General features: G+C 56.0%; 2 protein-coding genes across 12 annotated transcripts; one reads left to right on the forward strand and one right to left on the reverse strand.

The window, feature by feature from the left end:
- Positions 1-938: 938 nt before the first annotated feature.
- On the forward strand, positions 939-5,148 carry TMUB2 (transmembrane and ubiquitin like domain containing 2). Of its 7 annotated transcripts, XM_013045969.2 has the most exons (5): positions 975-1,106; positions 1,664-1,722; positions 2,361-2,527; positions 3,042-3,608; positions 3,860-5,148. In XM_013045969.2, the coding sequence occupies exons 3-5, from the start codon at positions 2,523-2,525 to the stop codon at positions 4,224-4,226; spliced, it is 939 nt and encodes a 312-aa protein (XP_012901423.1). In that variant the 5' UTR covers positions 975-1,106; positions 1,664-1,722; positions 2,361-2,522; the 3' UTR covers positions 4,227-5,148. The 7 variants fall into 7 exon arrangements, with proteins under 7 accessions (XP_004772610.1, XP_004772608.1, XP_044936708.1 ...); XM_004772551.3 differs by lacking the exon at positions 1,664-1,722 and having other exon boundaries at positions 957-1,052; XM_045080773.1 differs by having other exon boundaries at positions 974-1,722.
- Positions 5,149-5,221: 73 nt separating this feature from the next.
- Positions 5,222-13,313, reverse strand: ATXN7L3 (ataxin 7 like 3). 5 transcript variants are annotated; one of them, XM_045080769.1, is made up of 13 exons: positions 12,667-13,313; positions 11,204-11,314; positions 10,774-10,906; positions 10,387-10,558; positions 10,120-10,217; positions 9,900-9,922; positions 9,526-9,592; positions 9,289-9,374; positions 8,891-8,959; positions 8,576-8,619; positions 8,230-8,301; positions 7,979-8,136; positions 5,222-7,867 (listed from the first exon to the last, which is right to left on the reverse strand). In XM_045080769.1, exons 2-13 carry the CDS (start codon positions 11,252-11,254, stop codon positions 7,719-7,721), a joined length of 1,122 nt encoding a protein of 373 aa, XP_044936704.1. In that variant the 5' UTR covers positions 11,255-11,314; positions 12,667-13,313; the 3' UTR covers positions 5,222-7,718. The 5 variants fall into 5 exon arrangements, with proteins under 5 accessions (XP_044936704.1, XP_044936705.1, XP_044936706.1 ...); XM_045080770.1 differs by having other exon boundaries at positions 9,526-9,571; positions 12,667-13,064; XM_045080771.1 differs by having other exon boundaries at positions 9,289-9,317; positions 12,667-13,060.
- Between the last annotated feature and the right edge of the window lie 4,564 nt (positions 13,314-17,877).

Raw genomic sequence — 17,877 nt, forward strand, 5'->3', positions numbered from 1 at the left:
TCGTGACCCTGAGATCACGACCTGAACTGAAATCAAGCGACTGACGCTTGGGGCTCCTGGGTGGCTCAGGTCAATGATCCCAGGGTCCTGGGATGGAGCCCCGCATCAGGGTCTCTGCTTAGCCAGGAGTCTGCTTCCTCCTCCTCTCTCTCTGCCTACTTGTGATCCCTGTCTGTCAAATAAATAAATAAAATCTTAAAAAGGAGAGAGAGAGAGAGTCTGATGCTTAACAGACTGAGCCACACAGGTTCCCTCAAATTTTTAAGTAATCCCTAGGACAAGCGTGGGGTTCGAACTCACAACCCGTCTGTGCTAGCCAGGGCTCCCTAAAGAATTTTAATTGCAAAAATCTAAGTTCTTGGGAGCTGAATCTTTTTCTCCTGTTTTCTTCTGGGCTCCTTTTCTTGTGCCTTAAGCCTGCGCTGAATCTGTGCATTCTTTGAAAGGCTTTCTGGCCTTTTTTACCAAGATCCCTCAATACCTGGAGCCAACCGAGACGGTAACTAAACTGCCTCCGGCCTTAGAATTGAACTTTTGGAGGTCAGAGAGACCAGTCCCTACTGATCCCGCTAACCAGGAGCTCATTGTGCGTTACAGAGCAGTAATAAATCCAATCAACCCTGGAGGCTGGGAGCAAGGCCAAAAGAACATGCCCGGACCGAGAAAGAGCCGCTCACGATCTGCAGGACTATGCCAGCACGCTGGTCCCCCAGAAACGAAGCCACGCCTTCTCCCAAGCACCACCCACAACTCTATGTGGTCCTGCCCCTCACCCGTGGGCTCTTTAGGCTCCGCCCAGTAAGCTTGGCCCCGCCCTGGGAGGGCGACGATCCCGCCAACAGTAACTCCGCCCCTCCTTCCGCTAAGAAACCAGTCCTTTTTAAAGAATACGTTTACGTCAGCCCGCCTTACGTAAACTTACGTCATCAGTGCAGAGCGCGGAGGCGGGATTTCCTGTCTCTGATTAAAACAGCTTCCGGGAGAAGCCGGAAGAGACGGGACCCCGGACAGAATCGGGGATAGCCAGCCCCTCCCCCGGCCCCTACGGAAAGGTGAGTCCATGGGCGGTCCTGGCGAAGTCAAAACGCTTAGTCTGGCCGTTTCAGGTGAGGACCTCTTTCCCTATCCAGGCACAGTACCGGCTCAATCCCCCTTTAATTTCCCATGACTCCCCGCGTACTCAAGCCCCGCCTCCAGGCCCCCAGCCCCGCCCCAAAGTTTGAGGGGTGTGAATGGTTTGTGACCCCCTCACCGGACTCTACCCCTTATGGGCTGGGATAATTGAGCTTGGCGGCCAGGAACTAGGTAGACCTTCGCCTCGGGTGGGCCCACCGACTCCTCTCCAGCGCCGCGGGAATAGGGCCGCCCCACGCGGAGTCTTCGCCTCAGAAAAGGCAGGGTCGGGACCCCTCCTCACCGCGCGGTCAGGCTCGCCTACAGACTGAGGAGACCCCCCAAAGGCCTCTGAGGCGGGAGACGTGGGGTCCTCCCCAACCCAAGAAAGTGCCCTGTGTCTGTGCCAGTCGTTTTCGCCTCTGTTCGCCGCAGTTTCCTTTTCTGTAAATCAGGATTGGTGACATTAACCATCTTACCGTTAGGGGCTAGTTGTGGGAGCGATAAGTAATTGCTGCCATTTATCTATTGAACCATTGCAATGTGCCAGACTCTGTGCTAAGTGTTTTGCTTCGTTGATTTCCCGTCACCGTCAAAACACCTTATGAGGTAGGTACTATTTTTAACCCCATTTTACCGATGAGCAAGCTGAGGCTCTGAGAAAGTTGTCGGAGATTAGAGAGCTAGTAAGAGGCAAGGCCAGGATTATAGTTAGGTTTTTTGTTTTTTGTTTTTTTTACTCCAGGGCCCATGTTCTAAATAAGATGTGGAAGCTATTCAGATGTTGCTATGTCCTACAGATATTCTTTGAGCGGCGACTGTGGCATTATGCTGGGCACTAGGGTACATAGAAAAATACATGTGATCCTGTCTTTCAGAAGTCTAGTAGAGAAAGATGGACCGGTAGAGGAGTATAATGAAGTTTTATAGGTATTGTGAGAATACTCTGTTGATGCTAATCATCAGATTGGATTTGCCTGGGGACAGTTGTGAAAGCCACACATTCTGGTTCACATCCAGCCCTCCATTCTGTGAGGGAAAGAGTAGGTACTCTAAAGGAGCAAGCCACCATCCTTCTGCCTTTCTAAGAAATCGCCAGGGGAGAAACTACACCGTGCACAAAGAGAGATAGGGATATGGATTGTGAGAGCTATTTTGGAATATTTTCCAAATCCTTTCCAGTTAGTGGTTTTGCAGTTTTGAGCCTCTGTTGGTGTTTCTGGTGTCTGTCCTCCTTCGCTTCCTAGGACTTGTCAGAAGAATTTCAGAGGTGGTAGACACGGTGCCTGCTGCATGATGTCTGCTGATGGCTCCTGCAGATGTGTCCCCTTTGGGGTGGTCTGACCATGCTTCTGATGAAAAATTAATTTTTTGGTTCTTGACATCTGAACCTGAATACGTGACCACGAATGAGGTAGGGTTCAAATGGAAAAATCTGGCAAGAGTGGCTGCACTATGCCTCCAGAAGACCCTAAAATAAAATATTTCAGCCTCTTTGGTCTCTCAGAAGCCACCTTGGAGGCTTCTGAGGGGGGCATAGTTGCTAGACCAAGTGATAGAAATCCTAGAGAAACTCAGGGCATAAGGAAGCAAACGTTTATTCCCCACCTACCAAAAAAGCAACAGCCAGTGACAGCAGCAGTCACCACAACAAAGCCATGAAATGTTCCTGATGATCCATGCTCTTTGAGAGCTCGAAATGAGAGAGGAAGGATGTGGAACCTGAAAGCTAGTGTTTAACAATAGAGGCAGAGGGTAAGTCCTTAGCTTTAGGTTGGGGGTCCAAGGGTAGGAAGGTTTGTTCCCCCTTCTGTAGGACACTGAACTCCATTTTCTTTCAGGGCTGAGTCAGTTAGGACCTGAAGAAACTAGGAACCTGGTTGCAACCCCACATGCCTTGCTGATGCTGTCCTCCTTTGTTCCTGCAGTGTCGACCCAGTCAGCGGCCAGGCCATGGAGTTCTCTGATGTCACCCTCATTGAGGGTGTGGGTAATGAGGTGACTGTGGTGGCAGGTGTGGTGGTGCTGATTCTAGCCTTGGTCCTAGCTTGGCTCTCTACCTACGTAGCAGACAGCGGTAGCAACCAGCTCCTGGGCACCATTGTGTCAGCTGGAGACACATCCGTTCTCCACCTGGGGCATGTGGACCATCTAGTGGCAGGCCAAGGCACCCCAGAGCCAACCGAACTCCCCCATCCATCAGAGGGTAATGATGAGAAGGCTGAAGAGGCTGGCGAAAGTGGGGGAGACTCCACAGGGGAGCCTGGAGCTGGGGGCGGTGTTGAGCCAAGCCTCGAGCATCTGCTTGACATCCAAGGCCTTCCCAAAAGACACGCAGGCCCGGAAAGCAGCAGTCCAGAGGCCCCTCTGAGATCTGAGGATAGCGGCTGCCTCCCTCCCAGCCCCGGCCTCATCAGTGTGCGGCTCAAATTCCTCAATGACACCGAGGAGCTGGCTGTGGCCAGGCCGGAGGATACTGTGGGTGCCCTGAAGAGGTGAGTGGACCGGAAAGTGGGCAGCTGCTCATATCCCACGCCCACAGCCTTTGGTCGCCTAAGAGGAGCCTGGGATCCACCTGGGAGTGGCGGGGAGGTATCGGGTCCGGCCCCCACCAAGGCTGGGTGGGATACCTCTTAGAAACTTACCCTTCACTTCTTCCCTCACTGCCCTGTTTGTCTGACCCAGGCATGTCAGCCTTCTCATTCGTTGCCTTCTGTCTTGCCTTCTATCTCGTTCATCCTCGCAGTAAATACTTCCCTGGACAGGAGAGCCAGATGAAACTCATCTACCAGGGCCGTCTGCTGCAGGACCCAGCCCGCACACTGCGTTCCCTGAACATTACCGACAACTGTGTGATTCACTGCCACCGCTCACCCCCAGGGTCAGCTGTTCCAGGCCCTTCAGCCTCCCTGGCCCCCTCCTCGGCCACTGAACCCCCCAGCCTCGGCGTCAGTGTGGGCAGCCTCATGGTGCCTGTGTTTGTGGTGCTGTTGGGTGTGGTCTGGTACTTCCGTATCAATTACCGCCAGTTCTTCACAGCACCTGCCACTGTCTCCCTGGTGGGGGTCACTGTCTTCTTCAGCTTCCTAGTATTTGGGATGTATGGACGATAAGGACATAGGGAGAAAATGAAAGGCATGGTCTTCCTTCTTTATGGCCTCCCCCCTTTCCTGGCCAGAGCTGGGCCCAAGGGCTTGGGAGGGAGGGGTGGAAAGGATGTGGCAGGTCCTCCTCCATAGGACATAGGAGGCAGGTAAAGGGCCTCCCCTTCACATCCACAAGGGTACAGACAGCCCATCTCTGTGCAAGCACAACTCAGGTAGAAACAAGGATGTCATCTTCCTTCACTTGTAGGGTCCTAAAGTTCAGAGCTGAGCTGATGGCCCAGCTCAGTGGGGAGCCTGGGCTCCGAGGATTCCCTCCCAGCTGTGGCCCTAGCTCTTCCCATTGTCCTGCATGTCTGCTCCTCAGTACCCAGGGCTGCCTGCCAGGGCAGCTCAGCATGGCCCCAGCATACTTCTGTAGGGAGCCTGGAGTATTTTTCTGTTTCTTAAGGGAGTATCTGTCTTTTGAGACTGAAGTCACACAGCAGGAATGAAGGTCGTGTCTGCTTCCCTTACAGGCACCTAGCCGCCTCTTACCTTCTCTCTCCGTCCCTGTAGCAGGAATAGGGTGTTCTCTGTGTTCTGGATAGTTTCCAGTGTTCTCCCCTTTTTTTCAAAGCACTTTGCTTGTTTTTTTTTTTTTGTTTTTTTTTTTTTTTTAAATAGTCCTTTATAGAGCTCAGTCAGAAAGGGGATTGGGGCACAAAGCCAAGCCCCCAGCATTGGGAGAGGCCAAGCCACAGCTGCTGCTACCCTAGGCCTAAGGCTGTAAGCAAGAGACAGCTCTGGCCCTCAGCCAGTGTCCTACCCTGCCCAGCTCCAAGGACGAGCTCTGGGTATGGAGCCTTGGGCCCCAGGCCCTTGCTTCTGGGCTTCTCAGATGGAGGGTCAGTGTCTGTGACTAAATAAAGTTCCGTTTTGTGGCTCTGGAGCCTCCTGTGACATTAAGAGAATGGCTTTGCTCTGCCCCCATTGACATGGTAAGGAGGGTGGATAGGCCGGGCTACCAACGGGAGATGCAGTTTATTTACACCAGCAGCCATGGGGGCAGGGGAAATACACAGCGTTTACAAAGTTAGCTACCTGTACAGGATGGATTACATATGCAAAAATAAAAATCTCAAGACCACAGGACAGCGTGAGCCCCACCCCCCTCCCCCAATGACCCCAGCATGCGGTAATGCCAGGCGGGTGGCCCCTGGGCATGCGGGGGGGAGTGATGCATGGAAGGAAAAGCCACCGGCCATGGAAATTAGTACAGAACCCCCCCACACACACTCAGACACATGATAGGATACAGGTGGACGACACCTAGCCGGGGTGGGAAGGATGGGAATTGAGACCCACACAGCCTGCTGTTAGAGGGAGGGGAGTGGAGAGCTCCTAGCCCCTGTTCAACTACATGGTAGGGGGGCACACTCTCCCCAGAAGGAAAGGGGTTTGCTCCCTCAGGGTCCCTGCTGGACCAAGCCCATCTCTAACCCAGCTTGGGCAGGGGGCTGTGCCCTGAGGGCGGGCCAAGGAACAATGGGGAAGTGGATGTGGACAAACCAGTTCCCAAACTACTTCCCACTTCTCCCTCCTCCAACCAGAGGGGGGAAAGGGAGAGGCCAGAGGGGAAAGGGTATGGTAGGGCCTGAGCTGCAGCTGCCTCTCAGAAGGGAGAATGGCCTGAGCGGTCCTCCCTTCACCTTCAGCCCACTCCCAAGACTTCCTTTGGAAGCAGGCTGGAGGCTGGCTGAAATCCTCCTTCCCCTCTGGCTTCCCCTTCGAGGGAGAAGGCTATGGAGGGTCAAGAACAGAGGAGCCCAGGCCCCAGGATTTATTCTAACTCCTGCCAAAATGTGTTTGGCTTTTTAAAAAATAATCACAATTCTTGGGTTAAAAACCAATTTGTAACCAGGCATCAGCCACAATCAGAACCACCCCAGGGTGGAGAGGGGGGGCTGGGGTTCCAGACAGGGTACTGCAGCCCTATCTCTTGTTGTTCCCTTAACCCTCTAGGGTCCCTAACCCAAAATCAGTCCAACCAGTCCTGGGTACTAGCTACCCAAATGTGGGATGGCTCCTCCTGGGAAGAGGGCAGGGTTCACATCCAGCAAATGCCAGAGAACATGGCTCAGGGTCAACTCCATCCCTGTGTCAGTCAGCTCTGCTCCCAGCCCAGACCGTAGTCCTCCAGCTCGGCTCCTGGGAGCGATGGTGCCCACGTGGAGGTGGGACGGTACATCTTTTCAGGATGTAGACCAGGCAGGTGGGCACACTGGCATGACAGTCCCACAGAGGGGCAATGCCGAGGCACGACAGCCCTCCACTGACAACCCAGAGCACGGAGACTAGCCTCTGCCCACCCCAACTCCTAGCAAAGGGGGAGAGGTAAAAGATCAGGATTTTCCTCAGAGCCCCAAACCACGAGTACAGAATAAATAACTTAAAAGCGGCTAAGGAAGGGGAAACAGGGCAGGCTTCGGAGGCAGGAGCATCGAGAGAGGAACTGAAGCTGGTCAAGGTGAAGGAGGGGGTAGCAAGCAGCAGTTGGGAACTTGGACTGCCCTGCTAGGGCAGTGGGGCAGGGGAGGCGGGAGGAACATGGGGCCACCCCAGGAGGGTGAGGCTGGGCCCCTTCCTGGGGCAGGGAATGAGGTAAGAAAACATTTCAAATAAAGCAGCACCGTTCCCTCTCACCTTGGGGCCCCACTCCTCACCAGCCCTGGGTCAGGGAGGAAAGGTAGGGGGGGGGAGTCATTCTGATACATAGCTCCCTCTTCCTACCCTCCCCTTGCCTCTTCCGTGAAGCTGTAGAGGCTGGAGGCCCTTTCCTGGCACCCAACAACAAAAGGACAGCTCCTGCTGCCAAGGAGGCCCATGGGGACTGAGGGGAAAGGGCTGCCCCTGTGAGGGGCAGGGAAGGCGGTGGCAGTTCTGGACACCCACCTCAGCAGACAGCTTGCTGGGCCTGCCTACCCCTCGGATTGGGGGCATCTGATAGGATTCTGCACACAGACAGGACACACCCAGCCCTGCCCCTCAGCTCCAAGCACCGGACCCATTCACATTGCTGAGGGCGGCTGGGGGAGGCCCCCTCCAGGCTCAGCTTCCAACCCACAGCCTCCCCGGTAGCCACAATGCTTCTCGGCAGGGCTTAGTCCAGTTCCTGGGGTGGGGGGCAGGCAGTGCCCTGGCACAGTGCCCAGGTCAGGCCCCTGGCCTAGCTGGACATCCAGTAACTCACAGAATAAATAGGAAAACCGCCTCCCCACCGAACTTATGTCCAAGGCATAATATGTCCAGGTCTGAGTCCTGCATGCCAAGGGGTCGTGCTCCGTCGCAGAGGACCCTGACACCCCCCAGGGGCGCATAACTGGATCCTCTGCCTGCCTGGCCCCACCAAGCTTCCCAAGCCCAAACCCCCAGCAGCCGTCCATTCGCCAGGCTTTGCCACCTGGGTGGGGGTTGGGAGAGAGGGCTCTGCTCAGCCAAAGGCTAACCCTTGCACCCAAGTCAGTTGATGTCATCGTAGATGCTGGGCGTCGGGGGTGCCGGTGGCTTTGGCTTCTTCTTCTTGTTGGAGCCCAGGCTGGAGGCAGTCCCTACCAGGCTCAGATGGGATTTCTTTTTCTTGGTTTTCCGTGACTCAGAGCTGTTGGTACCTGAAGAGAGAGAGGCACCATGGATGCAGGCCGGGCTGTCAGGAGAACACGGGCGTGCCCACAACCCTGGCTTTGGGCGGAGAGCCCATGGGGCCCAGATGCATCACCTACCTAGACCCCATCCCTGATTCTCACTCGTCTTGGAGGAGCCTGAATCGGAGGGCGAGAGATCAGAGGAGCCGTCCCATTGAAGTCGGCTGATCAGGGCCTGGCTGTCAGTCATGTCAAAGCTGTCATTATCCAGGGAACTCTCGACCTCTGGAAGGACGCTGGAAAGAAGAGGGGTCAAAGAAGGGCTTCAGGGATACCAATCATCATCCTAATCTTCCGCAACCCACCACCCTCCCCGGAGGCTCCCTTACGCTGAGGGTCCGAGGAAATAAATGCGCACGGCTCGCCGCTGCTCATCTGTGTGCTGGGGGCAGCGCACGGACCTGGTGGGGAGAGAACTCGTCAGACCCTGACAAGGCAGGAACAGTCTGAGAACCTCAGGTGAAGCCCCTTTCCCCTAGCAGAGGTGGGAGGAACGGACACAGACAGGGAGGGGATAAACAGAGTGCCCCCAGATTGTGGCCTAAGGCCTGACCATTAGAGGAGGGAGGGAAAGGGTGGGGGCCCCATTGCTCAAGTCCAAGGGTACTCTCGACCCATGCCCAGGATGAGTGTGCGGAAGGGACCCCGGCCCCCTTTTCTAGGTTCTAAGCTCACCTTGTGCACATCTTCTTGGTGTGTTCAGAAATCACCCCACATTGCTGGAAGAGGAATATAAGCTGAAAGGAGGGACGGAGGGGAACCCACTCTAGACACTAGGTATTCTCCTCTGTGCAGATGCTAGAAATCGGCAGGCAGAAATCGGCCCCAAGGTATCCAGAACAGACAGTCCCAGACTACCACAGGCCGGGAAACCTAATTCCAGAGTGAGCTAGGTGGCCCTGACTGCTGTCACCAGCCTCTTCCAGGGACGGGACCACTGCCTATGGCTCCAGCCCACTCCCAAGGGCCTCCCCCTCGCCGGTCTCTCACCGTGGTGAGCAGGTTACGCAGCTCGTCCGGCCCCAGGGTTTCGTAGCTGATCCCAGTTGAGTTGTTATACTAGGGGAGAATCAAAGGTACAGGTCAGAGAAAAGGCGGCTCGGGGGGCTGGGGGGGGGGGACAGATGGGGTTGGGGAACCAGTCCCTCTGGTCCTTCTCTGTGGGGGGAGGGCCCTGAGCCAACCCGGCACTTTTCCGGGGACACTCTTCCCATCCCACCTGCTTTGTCGGGAAGGGGCTGGAGCCCAGCGAGAACAGAAATACGCAAGACCAAAATACCCCGTCTAGTGCTTCTGGCCTCAGCATTCTGATCCCCACCCGTCCAAATCCCACCCAACTCACAACTGGGGAAATGAGAGAGAACCTTAGAGGGGCGGCACCCACTCACCTTAAAAGGATCCGAATTGCTAAGTTCCCCTGAAGAAGAAAAAAGAAGGGGAAGGGTGTTTGATGCAGAGGTACAGACAGAGAACCCTGAAAATAACCAGAGAGGAAGTGGGGGTGACAGAAGGATCACAGGCCCTCCCTCGATACCCCGGCTCCCCTAAGACCCCACCTCCACCCTCCAGCAGTGAGTCCCAGCAGACGTACCTAGAATCACCCCCATCGTTCAAGCCCCACTTACCATTTTTGTGTTTTAAAGACTTGGATCTTCGAGGGGAATTGGGGTTCTGGAATGGGAGATACCACAGCTTTGGGGAAAGGGTAACGATAAGGGGGAGCCGAGAACCCAGGGAAGGAAAAAAGATTTGACAAAGAAACATCCTCAAATTCCTACTCCTCCTCCCCAGTAAGAGGCCCACCTACCCATATTCCGTCCTCCCCTTTCTCCCCCAAGGCCTCCACTGCCCTCCTGCCCACCACAGACACCCTCATCCCGAAACCCAGTGAGGAACCCCATGACCTCACACTTGAGTCAAGACACCCGAGGACTCCCTGCCCAAAGGGGAGGGTTCTGTCCTTCGCCCAAATTTCCCTCATGCTTGCCCCGGCTCTCACCTTGTCTGATTTTCTCTTCTTGGCTGTATCAGACAAAAACAAAAGGTCAGGGTCACTCAACCTAAGTTCTCAATCTAGAACCCCACGGAAACACACCAAGCCACATTCTCCCCTCCTCACTCAACCTAACAACTTGTGACCATTACCTACCCAACTCCCACTTGCCCACCTCACCCCGATGCCCGCCCCCCATCCCAGCTTCCCCGGAGTCCCCAAACACCTTTCTTCTCTGAGCCATAGGACCAGTCGTTGTCATTGATGTCATCATTATCCTCTTGGTCACTCTCCGACTTGTTCATATTGTTGCTATTGGCAATCCTGCCAATGGAACAGAAGAGAAAGGGTCAAGGCAGCCACCTCTCCCTGCCACTGGCCGCAAAGGCCAAGCATGTGCCACCCCTGAGCCCTACCAAGGCCCCAGGGGGAGGGGGACTATGCCTCAGAACATGGCACGAGAGAGAGGAGCCTCGCAGTTTTGGGTCCTCACCGGCGATTGGCGATGCGGCTGCTGTTCCGGCCCATCCCCAGGCACTTCTCCAGATGGGGAGCGAAGCGGGAGGCAGCGATACTGCGACTGCAGTTGGGGCAGACACACTCCTTGCTCTTCCACTGGTTGAAAACCTGTCCAAAGATGTCCAACCCCGGCTGGTCCACGATCTCTGGGGACAGGAGAGGCGTGGCGATCAGGGCAGGCGGGGGACCTCTTGTTTCCTGCCCATGGCCCCGTGGCCTCTTGAACCCACCCCCACCCCCTCTACCACGAAGGCTTGCAGCAGCTTTGGGGGCTACATCTGGTCCAGCTGCCAGAGAGGGGACTTCCAAGGATCCCAGGGGGGCAGGGGCTGGACAGCTCTCCTTCAACCCTGAAGCTCACCAAAATCCTTCATGCTATCAGGGTCCGTGTCGTCCAGGAAGAAGTAGCCACACTTGACAGCCCGGTGCACCTCGAAGCAGAATCCCAAACAAGAATCCTCAACCAGGTCCGCGTATATCTCCTGAGCGATGGCCTGGGCCCAGGGGAGAACGTCCGCGGTCAGGAAGAGTCACAGTCCCCTGGACTGAGAGCAACTCTCACCAACCACATCTGCCCATTCGCCCTGGCCCCAAATCATGCTTTCTTCTGCCATTTTCCCCATCTTGACTTCGCGTCCTTTCTTCTTCCGGATCCTTGGGCCTTCTCGGCTGGCTATTCCCTTTAAGGAACCAGGCTGACTACCCCAATTCCTCTTTGGTGTGAATGCCAGATACAGCGGCGTAGAAACGCCCAGAGAAAGAACTAGAGGCACGCGTGGGGCAGCCCTCACCTCTAGTTTGCTGTTATCCAGGCCAGACAAAGACATTTCCTCCATTTTCATTTGTAAACTCTTGTGGAGACGGCGCTCTGACTGCTCATAGCACAGCGGGCGGCAACACGGCTGCACACACGGGGGTGGGGGGTTCTGGTGTGAGGCCAAGGCACCTCTGAAGACCGCCACCTCCCCTCTGCACCTCGCTGCCCAGAGCCTAATCCTGGCATCAGGATCTACCCCTCCCCAAGGCCCAGGCTCACTGAGTCTGGATGGTCCTTCAGGGCCTGAAACCCCAAGGCGGCCTAGTCAGATCTGAACTCGGGCCCTGGACTCTGCTACCAGACAAAGTCTGGGTTTATGGGAGGCAGCAGCTCACCCCAGGTCCCCCAAACTCAAACCCCTCTTCCATACCCATGGTGCAATGCAGCAGGGGGAGGAGAAGGAACTCTAAGGCCTCAAAGCAAACCCACAGGGTGTGGCAAAGAACTGCACAGACTCCTAAATGCACCCCCCCCTTCCCTAGGCTCTCCTCAGAGTCACCTCTGCTTTCAGCCAGGATGTCCACTTGGGGGGGTACTGCTACCAGAAGTAGGAATGGCCCTAGAACCCTACAACCTTCACCCCACTCTGTCTTCCCTTGAAATAAGCCTGTGACTACAGCAGGGGAACAGAGCCCACAGAAACCGAGAGCTGAAGGAGCCTTTCCAGCCACCATGATCAAGAAGAGGGGTAGAGCCCGCCTGGGATGGCATGCCGGGAGTGGGCACTCCCCTTACCTGTTCTTCTTTTAGATAACCACCCTCCCTCCCTCAGGACCAGCCCGGAAGTCTCTCCAAGAGCCCCAAAGTCCAGGAATCCCCACCAAAGGAATCAGAAACAGCGCCCACAGTCCGGGGCCCCTCTGTACGGTGGGTACGAGTTTAAGGAGCTGCCGGCCTAGAGTGGGGTGGGGACTGACAAATGAGCCAGGGGCACTGGGGAGGGTAGGAGGCCGGGCCTCGGCTCTTCCCCCGTCCCTGCGGCACTGCTGCTGCATCATACCGACTGGGGGGAGGAGAGCCGAGCCGCCCGAGGCCGGCGCCGGTCCGGGACAGTCCGACCCCTAGAGAGTGGGCAGAGTGGGACGCGTCCCGGCCCCTCTCCTTCCCCGCCCGCCGACAGCCCCAGCCGGCCGGGGAGAGGAGTCCGGGAGGGTGTCTCTATTGTCCCGGGGGCTGGGGCCTGGCTCCCTAACAAAGGCCCCGCGCCCCCTCCCCGGCCGGCCCTGCCCCGCCCAGGGGGGACCCAGACAGGGGGAGAGCTGGGGGCCCCGGCCGGGCCGGGAAGCCGGGGGAAGCCGGGCGTTTCCGCGTCGGCCCGGGGGGAGGGGAAGGGGCGCTGACCCAGACCTGGGGGGAGGGGGCCCAAGCCCCGCCTCGGGCCCCGCCCCCCGCCCCCCGCAGGCCCCTCCCCCGTCCCCGTCTCCGTCCCGTACTCACCCCGCCCGGGGGGCCGCGCCGGGGCCCGGCGGCCTCTCAGGGCCGCGTCCTCCGGCGGCGGCGGCGGCGGCGGCTGCTCCGGAGCCCCATGTCCGTCGGTCCGTCCTCGCCTCTCCCCGGGGCCCAGGGCCCGGGGCCGGGGGGTCGGGCCGCCCCCCCGCCTCGCCGCCTCACCGGGCGGCCATGGCCCCTTCCCCTCCCTTCTCGTCCCGTCGCCGCCTCCTCCTCCTCACCTCACCCCGCCCGCGCGCAGTCCGCGCGCCGTCCGCGCGCCCCTCCCCCCGCCCCCCACTCCAGCCCGCCTCTCCCGGGCGGGGGGTGCGGCGCGAGCCCGGAGCGCGCGCGCGTGCCGCGACCGGAGGATGGATGGATGGAGCGAGCGAGAACGCGAGCGTGCGCGCGCGCGCCCCTCTCCCCCTCCCTCCGCGCGGGCGCGAGGCCAAGCGCGAGCGCGCTCCAACCTCCTCCTCTTCCTCCTCCCGCCCCTCTTCAACACCCCGCCCCCGCCCTCCCTTCCTCTTCCTTCTTTCGCTTTCGCGCGCCCAGCGACTGCTCGCGCCTGCTAGAAGGGCCCGAGCGCGTGCATCTGCCCCGCGGCCGCAGCTCGGCAGCATTTGCTCCAGGGGGCGGGGACCGGGCGGGGAGGAGGGGCGCCACGCCGCCGTCCAAAGTACCGGCGGACGGGGACGGGGGCGGGGAGATGGGCGGGGCTTTCGGGAGCCATCTCGGCCAATCACCATCTCGCCTCGGTCCGGCCGGCCCAATAGGATAGCGGTGGGTGGAGCGACGTTCAAGGTGAGGTGCGCGGTGCGCTGGGGGCGGAGACGTTGTGCCGTCCCGGCCGGCTCCGGGGCGGGGGCAGCGGGTGGCGTCGAAAGAGAGCGCCGGCTCCCAGCCGAGCCTGGGACGCCTTCCGGCCCAGGATCCCCCGCCCTTCCCTCGGGGCTCCCGGCTCTTCTCCCCCACCCCCCAACTCCGCCCCCGCCCCCGGCGCCCCCACTCCGGCATTTACCCCGTAGCGTGCAGCCACTTCTCTGAAGAGGCCGGAGTTGAAGTGGGGATCTGTTAGCACCTCAGGGCAGAAAACCTATGGAGCCAAAGGGGCTCGTCCGAGCCTCCGTTCCCCTGTTTCTGGGCGGGTCTCAGCCCACTCCAGGCCTGCGAGCCAACGAACGCCCGAGATGAGGGTCCTCTGCTGAGGGCGGAGGCCGAGCTGTGCCCTTCTGAGCCGAGCGCCCTCCCGGCGCTCAGACTAATTTAGATCCCACACCTGCTCGGCTTTCCTGCTTCCGGAACCCACGCTGGACCCCCCACCTCTCGGACAGTCTGCCTGGCACTGGCCAGACCCTTCCCCCGACCCTGCGCCACCCCCCTGGGTGTGCCCATATCCGCGCGCTCTCACGGTCCCCCTTTACCTTCTGGAGGAAAAGGCCTTTCCTAGCCGCAACCGATGCCCAGACTGGCGCTTCGGTTATTCTCTGGGTCTGGAGTGTTGGAACGGGGGTCTGACAGCCCTCTTGCCCTAGAAGAGGGGGTTAAAGGAGGGAAGTCTTAAATATTACACTTGGGGATCATTCTTGGCTTTTGGTCTTAAGCAAACATATATTGTGGCAATGGTCCTAAGTGGTTAAGACCAGGAATCAAATTTGAATTTAAATATGCAGACCTGGCAAATAAACTTGGGCAAGTGAGCTCTCTGTTGCCTCAGTTTACTCTGTTGTCACCGGGTATAATGATAGTACCTATCTCATTAGGTTGTTGTGAGGACTGACAAGTCAGTGCATGTGAAACTCTTAGCTCAGTGTAAGTGGTTTATAAATTTTAGCTGTTATTCGTAAGTGCTCTAAGAATTCTTAACAGTGCCCTGTGCTGGGATGGAAAGATGAAATAAGACAGTTGTGCTTCCTCAAGAAGTTCACAAATTTGTGAGGTAGACAGAACTGTAGGAAAATAATTGCCAAACACTGTGATAAAAATGAGAGAGAGGGCACCTGAGTGGCTCAGTTAAGTGTCTGACTTAGGCTTAGGTCATGATCCTGGGGTCCTGGGATTGAGACCTGTCCGCCTCCCTGCTCAGTGGGAAGTCTGCTTCTCCCTCTGCCCTTCCCCCCCTCCTGCTTGCTCACACTCTCAAATAAGCAAAATCTTTAAAAAACAGAAACAAAAACCACAAGAGAGATGCACAGGGGATGGGGTGGCCAGGACAACAGATAAAATGATGTAAGAGAGTTGGTCAGTAACAGCTTCTTGTAGTGGGAGATGAACCAGTTCAAGGCAGACCGGGAAGGTGCTACAATCCCAGACAGCAAGCTTCAGGAGTATGCTTCAGTTTGGGGCCCTGGCTGGAACATAGGAGTGGGTGGGGAAGCAGCAGGTCAGCAGGTCAGACCATGCAGGACTAAAGATGTGCTGAGTAATAAGGGCTTTAGACCTAAAGGCCATGAGGAGTCCTCAAGAGGAACCATTTGATCAGACTTGAATTTTAAGTAGATCATTCTAGCATGCTGAGTCTGTAGATTTCATTCATTCATTTGAGGTCCGGGTTGGGGGTGGGGAGAGTACAAGCAGGGGGAGTGACAGAAGGAGAGGAAGAAGCAAGTTCCTGCTGAGCAGGGAGCCGGATGTGGGGCTCGATCCCAGGACCCTGGCATCATGACCTGAGCCGAAGGTAGGCACTTAACCAACTGAGCCACCCAGGCACCCTGAGTCTGTAGATTTTTGTTACCAATCAAGGCTTGTGGGGTAAAGGACAAAGAAATCCTGAAAATACCTTTAACCAAGATGGGGACCTCGGAGGAGGAGATATGAGGATATAAGAAGGACAAGTTCAGTTTGGTGTATGTTGTAGGTACTGTGGGACCAGCTAGTGGAGACTCTGAAGGTCACTGAAGTGAGAGGCCAGGCCTTCAGGAAACTCCAGTATGTGAATCAGGAATTCTCAACTCTGATGATGCTGCTCTGTTTCTCAGTCTTTAAATACACCCAGTATATCTGCCCTGAGGGATTGACACATGTGCAGGAAGTCTTCCTGTCTCCTCTCTGTTTACCTAAATTCTTCCTACCCATGGCCATCCTCACACCAAACTCCTTTACAAGTGGATTGTTCTATTCATCCGGCCTTCGGCCTGGGCTGCTTCTGCGGTGATGGCCTCTTTGGGAACCTGCCCAGTGTCCACAGTTAGCATCAGTCAGTCAATAAACACTAAGGACTGTGCTGGTCTGGGCTCTGGGTGAGGCCCTGGGGTTTCAGCAACGAGCCAGAGAGACACCCAGTCCTTGTCCTACTGGAGTTTACACCCCAGCAAAGCCTGATGTGGATGAAACAAGACCAACTGTGAAGGTATCCAGACTGCTGAAGAAACAAATAGCATGATCTTTTTGTCAAGAGGTCAGAGAAGACCAGCCCCCAACCCACCCCAGAAGAAGTGATCTTTTTTTTTTTTTTAAGATTTTATTTATTTATTTGACAGAGAGAAATTACAAGTACACTGAGAGGCAGGCAGAGAGAGAGAGAGCGAAGGAAGCAGGCTCCCTGCTGAGCAGAGAGCCCGATGCGGGACTCGATCCCAGGACCCTGAGATCATGACCTGAGCCGAAGGCAGCGGCTTAACCCACTGAGCCACCCAGGTGCCCCAGAAGTGATCTTTTCAAGGGAGCCCTGAATTAACTAGGCAATGAGGTGAAAAGGAACATTCAAGGCAGAGGGAATGGTTATGTGTATAGGCAGAAGGAGGCCCTGGAAGAGACTGCGGTGTGTTTTGAGACATGGAGAGTTAGTAGAGCTGGGTTCATGCAGAGGCCAGCAGGGGCAACGGATGCCCCAGGACCTTGTAAGCCATATTTACTCACTCATTCAGCAAACGTTTCTTGAGTGTCAAATGTATACCAGGCAATTTAGGTGCTGGGATTACTGTAGTAGACAGATAAGGTGTCTTCTACTTGAGGAGGTAGACAGCAAACAAGTAAAAAAAAATACAGAAACAAAGATGTAGGAGGAGGCCTCATTAGAAAGAGTTGTTAGGGAAGGCCTGTCTGTGAGGTGACATTTGAGCTGAAACCTGAAGGAGGAGAAAACCAGCTGTGTGTAGGCTTGAAGGATTAGCATTTGGAGCAAGAAGAACAAGTACAAAGGCCCTGTGGTAGGCATGTTTGAAGACCAAAAGAGATCCCTCGGCTGGATTGCTGTGAGTGATTAGAAAGAGCAAGATGAGAGAAGGTGGGAGAAGGAAAGCAGGGGCCAGGCCTCATAGAGTCATGAAAGTTATTAGTACATAAGTAATCAGATTTCTTTTCATTTTGATTATTTTTTTAAAAATTTTAATTCATTCACTAAGCTGTACACTCAATTTGGGGCTCAAACTCATGACCCCGAGATCCAGAGTCACACACTCTTCCAACTGAGCCAGGTGGGGGGCGCCTGGGTGGCTCAGTGGGTTAAAGCCTCTGCTTTCGGCTCAGGTCACGATCTCAGGGTCCTGGGATCGAGCCCCACATCGGGCTCCCTGCTCACTCACTAGGAAGCCTGCTTCCCCTTCTCTCTCTCTCGAGTCTCTCTCTCTCTCTGATGGCAGCTCCGCCTCCTTGTGATCTCTGTCTCTCTGTCAAATAAATAAATAAAATCTTTAAAAAAAAAAAAAGTTCAACAACTGAGCCAGGTGGGTGCCCCCAGATTTCTTTTTAAAAGATAACTTTGGTTGCTGTGTTGCTGTGTGCAGAATGGACTGTAGGGGGCAAGAGTGCAAGCAGGAAGACCAGTTTTTGGAAGTCTTTGCAAAAGTTGAGCAATGATGGTGGCCTTGAATGGGATGCAGATGCCAGCAACGGGGAAGGGTACACAGATTTGGGGGGAGATACAGGAAGTGGAATGGACACGTCTAGGTGAGCAAATACATGTGGAGGTTTAAGAGGGAGAGAGGTAGGGCGCCTGGGTGGCTCAGTGGGTTAAGCCGCTCGCTGCCTTCGACTCAGGTCATGATCTCAGAGTCCTGAGATCGAGTCCCACATCGGGCTCCATGCTAAGCAGGGAGCCTGCTTCTCTCTCTCTCTCTCTCTCTGCCTGCCTCTCCATCTACTTGTGATTTCTCTCTGTCAAATAAATAAATAAAATCTTTAAAAAAAAAAAAAAAGAGGGAGAGAGGTCAAGGCCAATACCTTAGTTTCAAGTTTGAATAGCCAGAGGCTGATGATCGCTTTGGGCCTTGAGGGATGAGG

Source organism: Mustela putorius, unplaced genomic scaffold (assembly GCF_011764305.1).
Source record: "Mustela putorius furo isolate JIRA1106 unplaced genomic scaffold, ASM1176430v1.1 tig00000487_pilon_pilon_pilon, whole genome shotgun sequence".
NCBI lineage: Eukaryota > Metazoa > Chordata > Mammalia > Carnivora > Mustelidae > Mustela > Mustela putorius.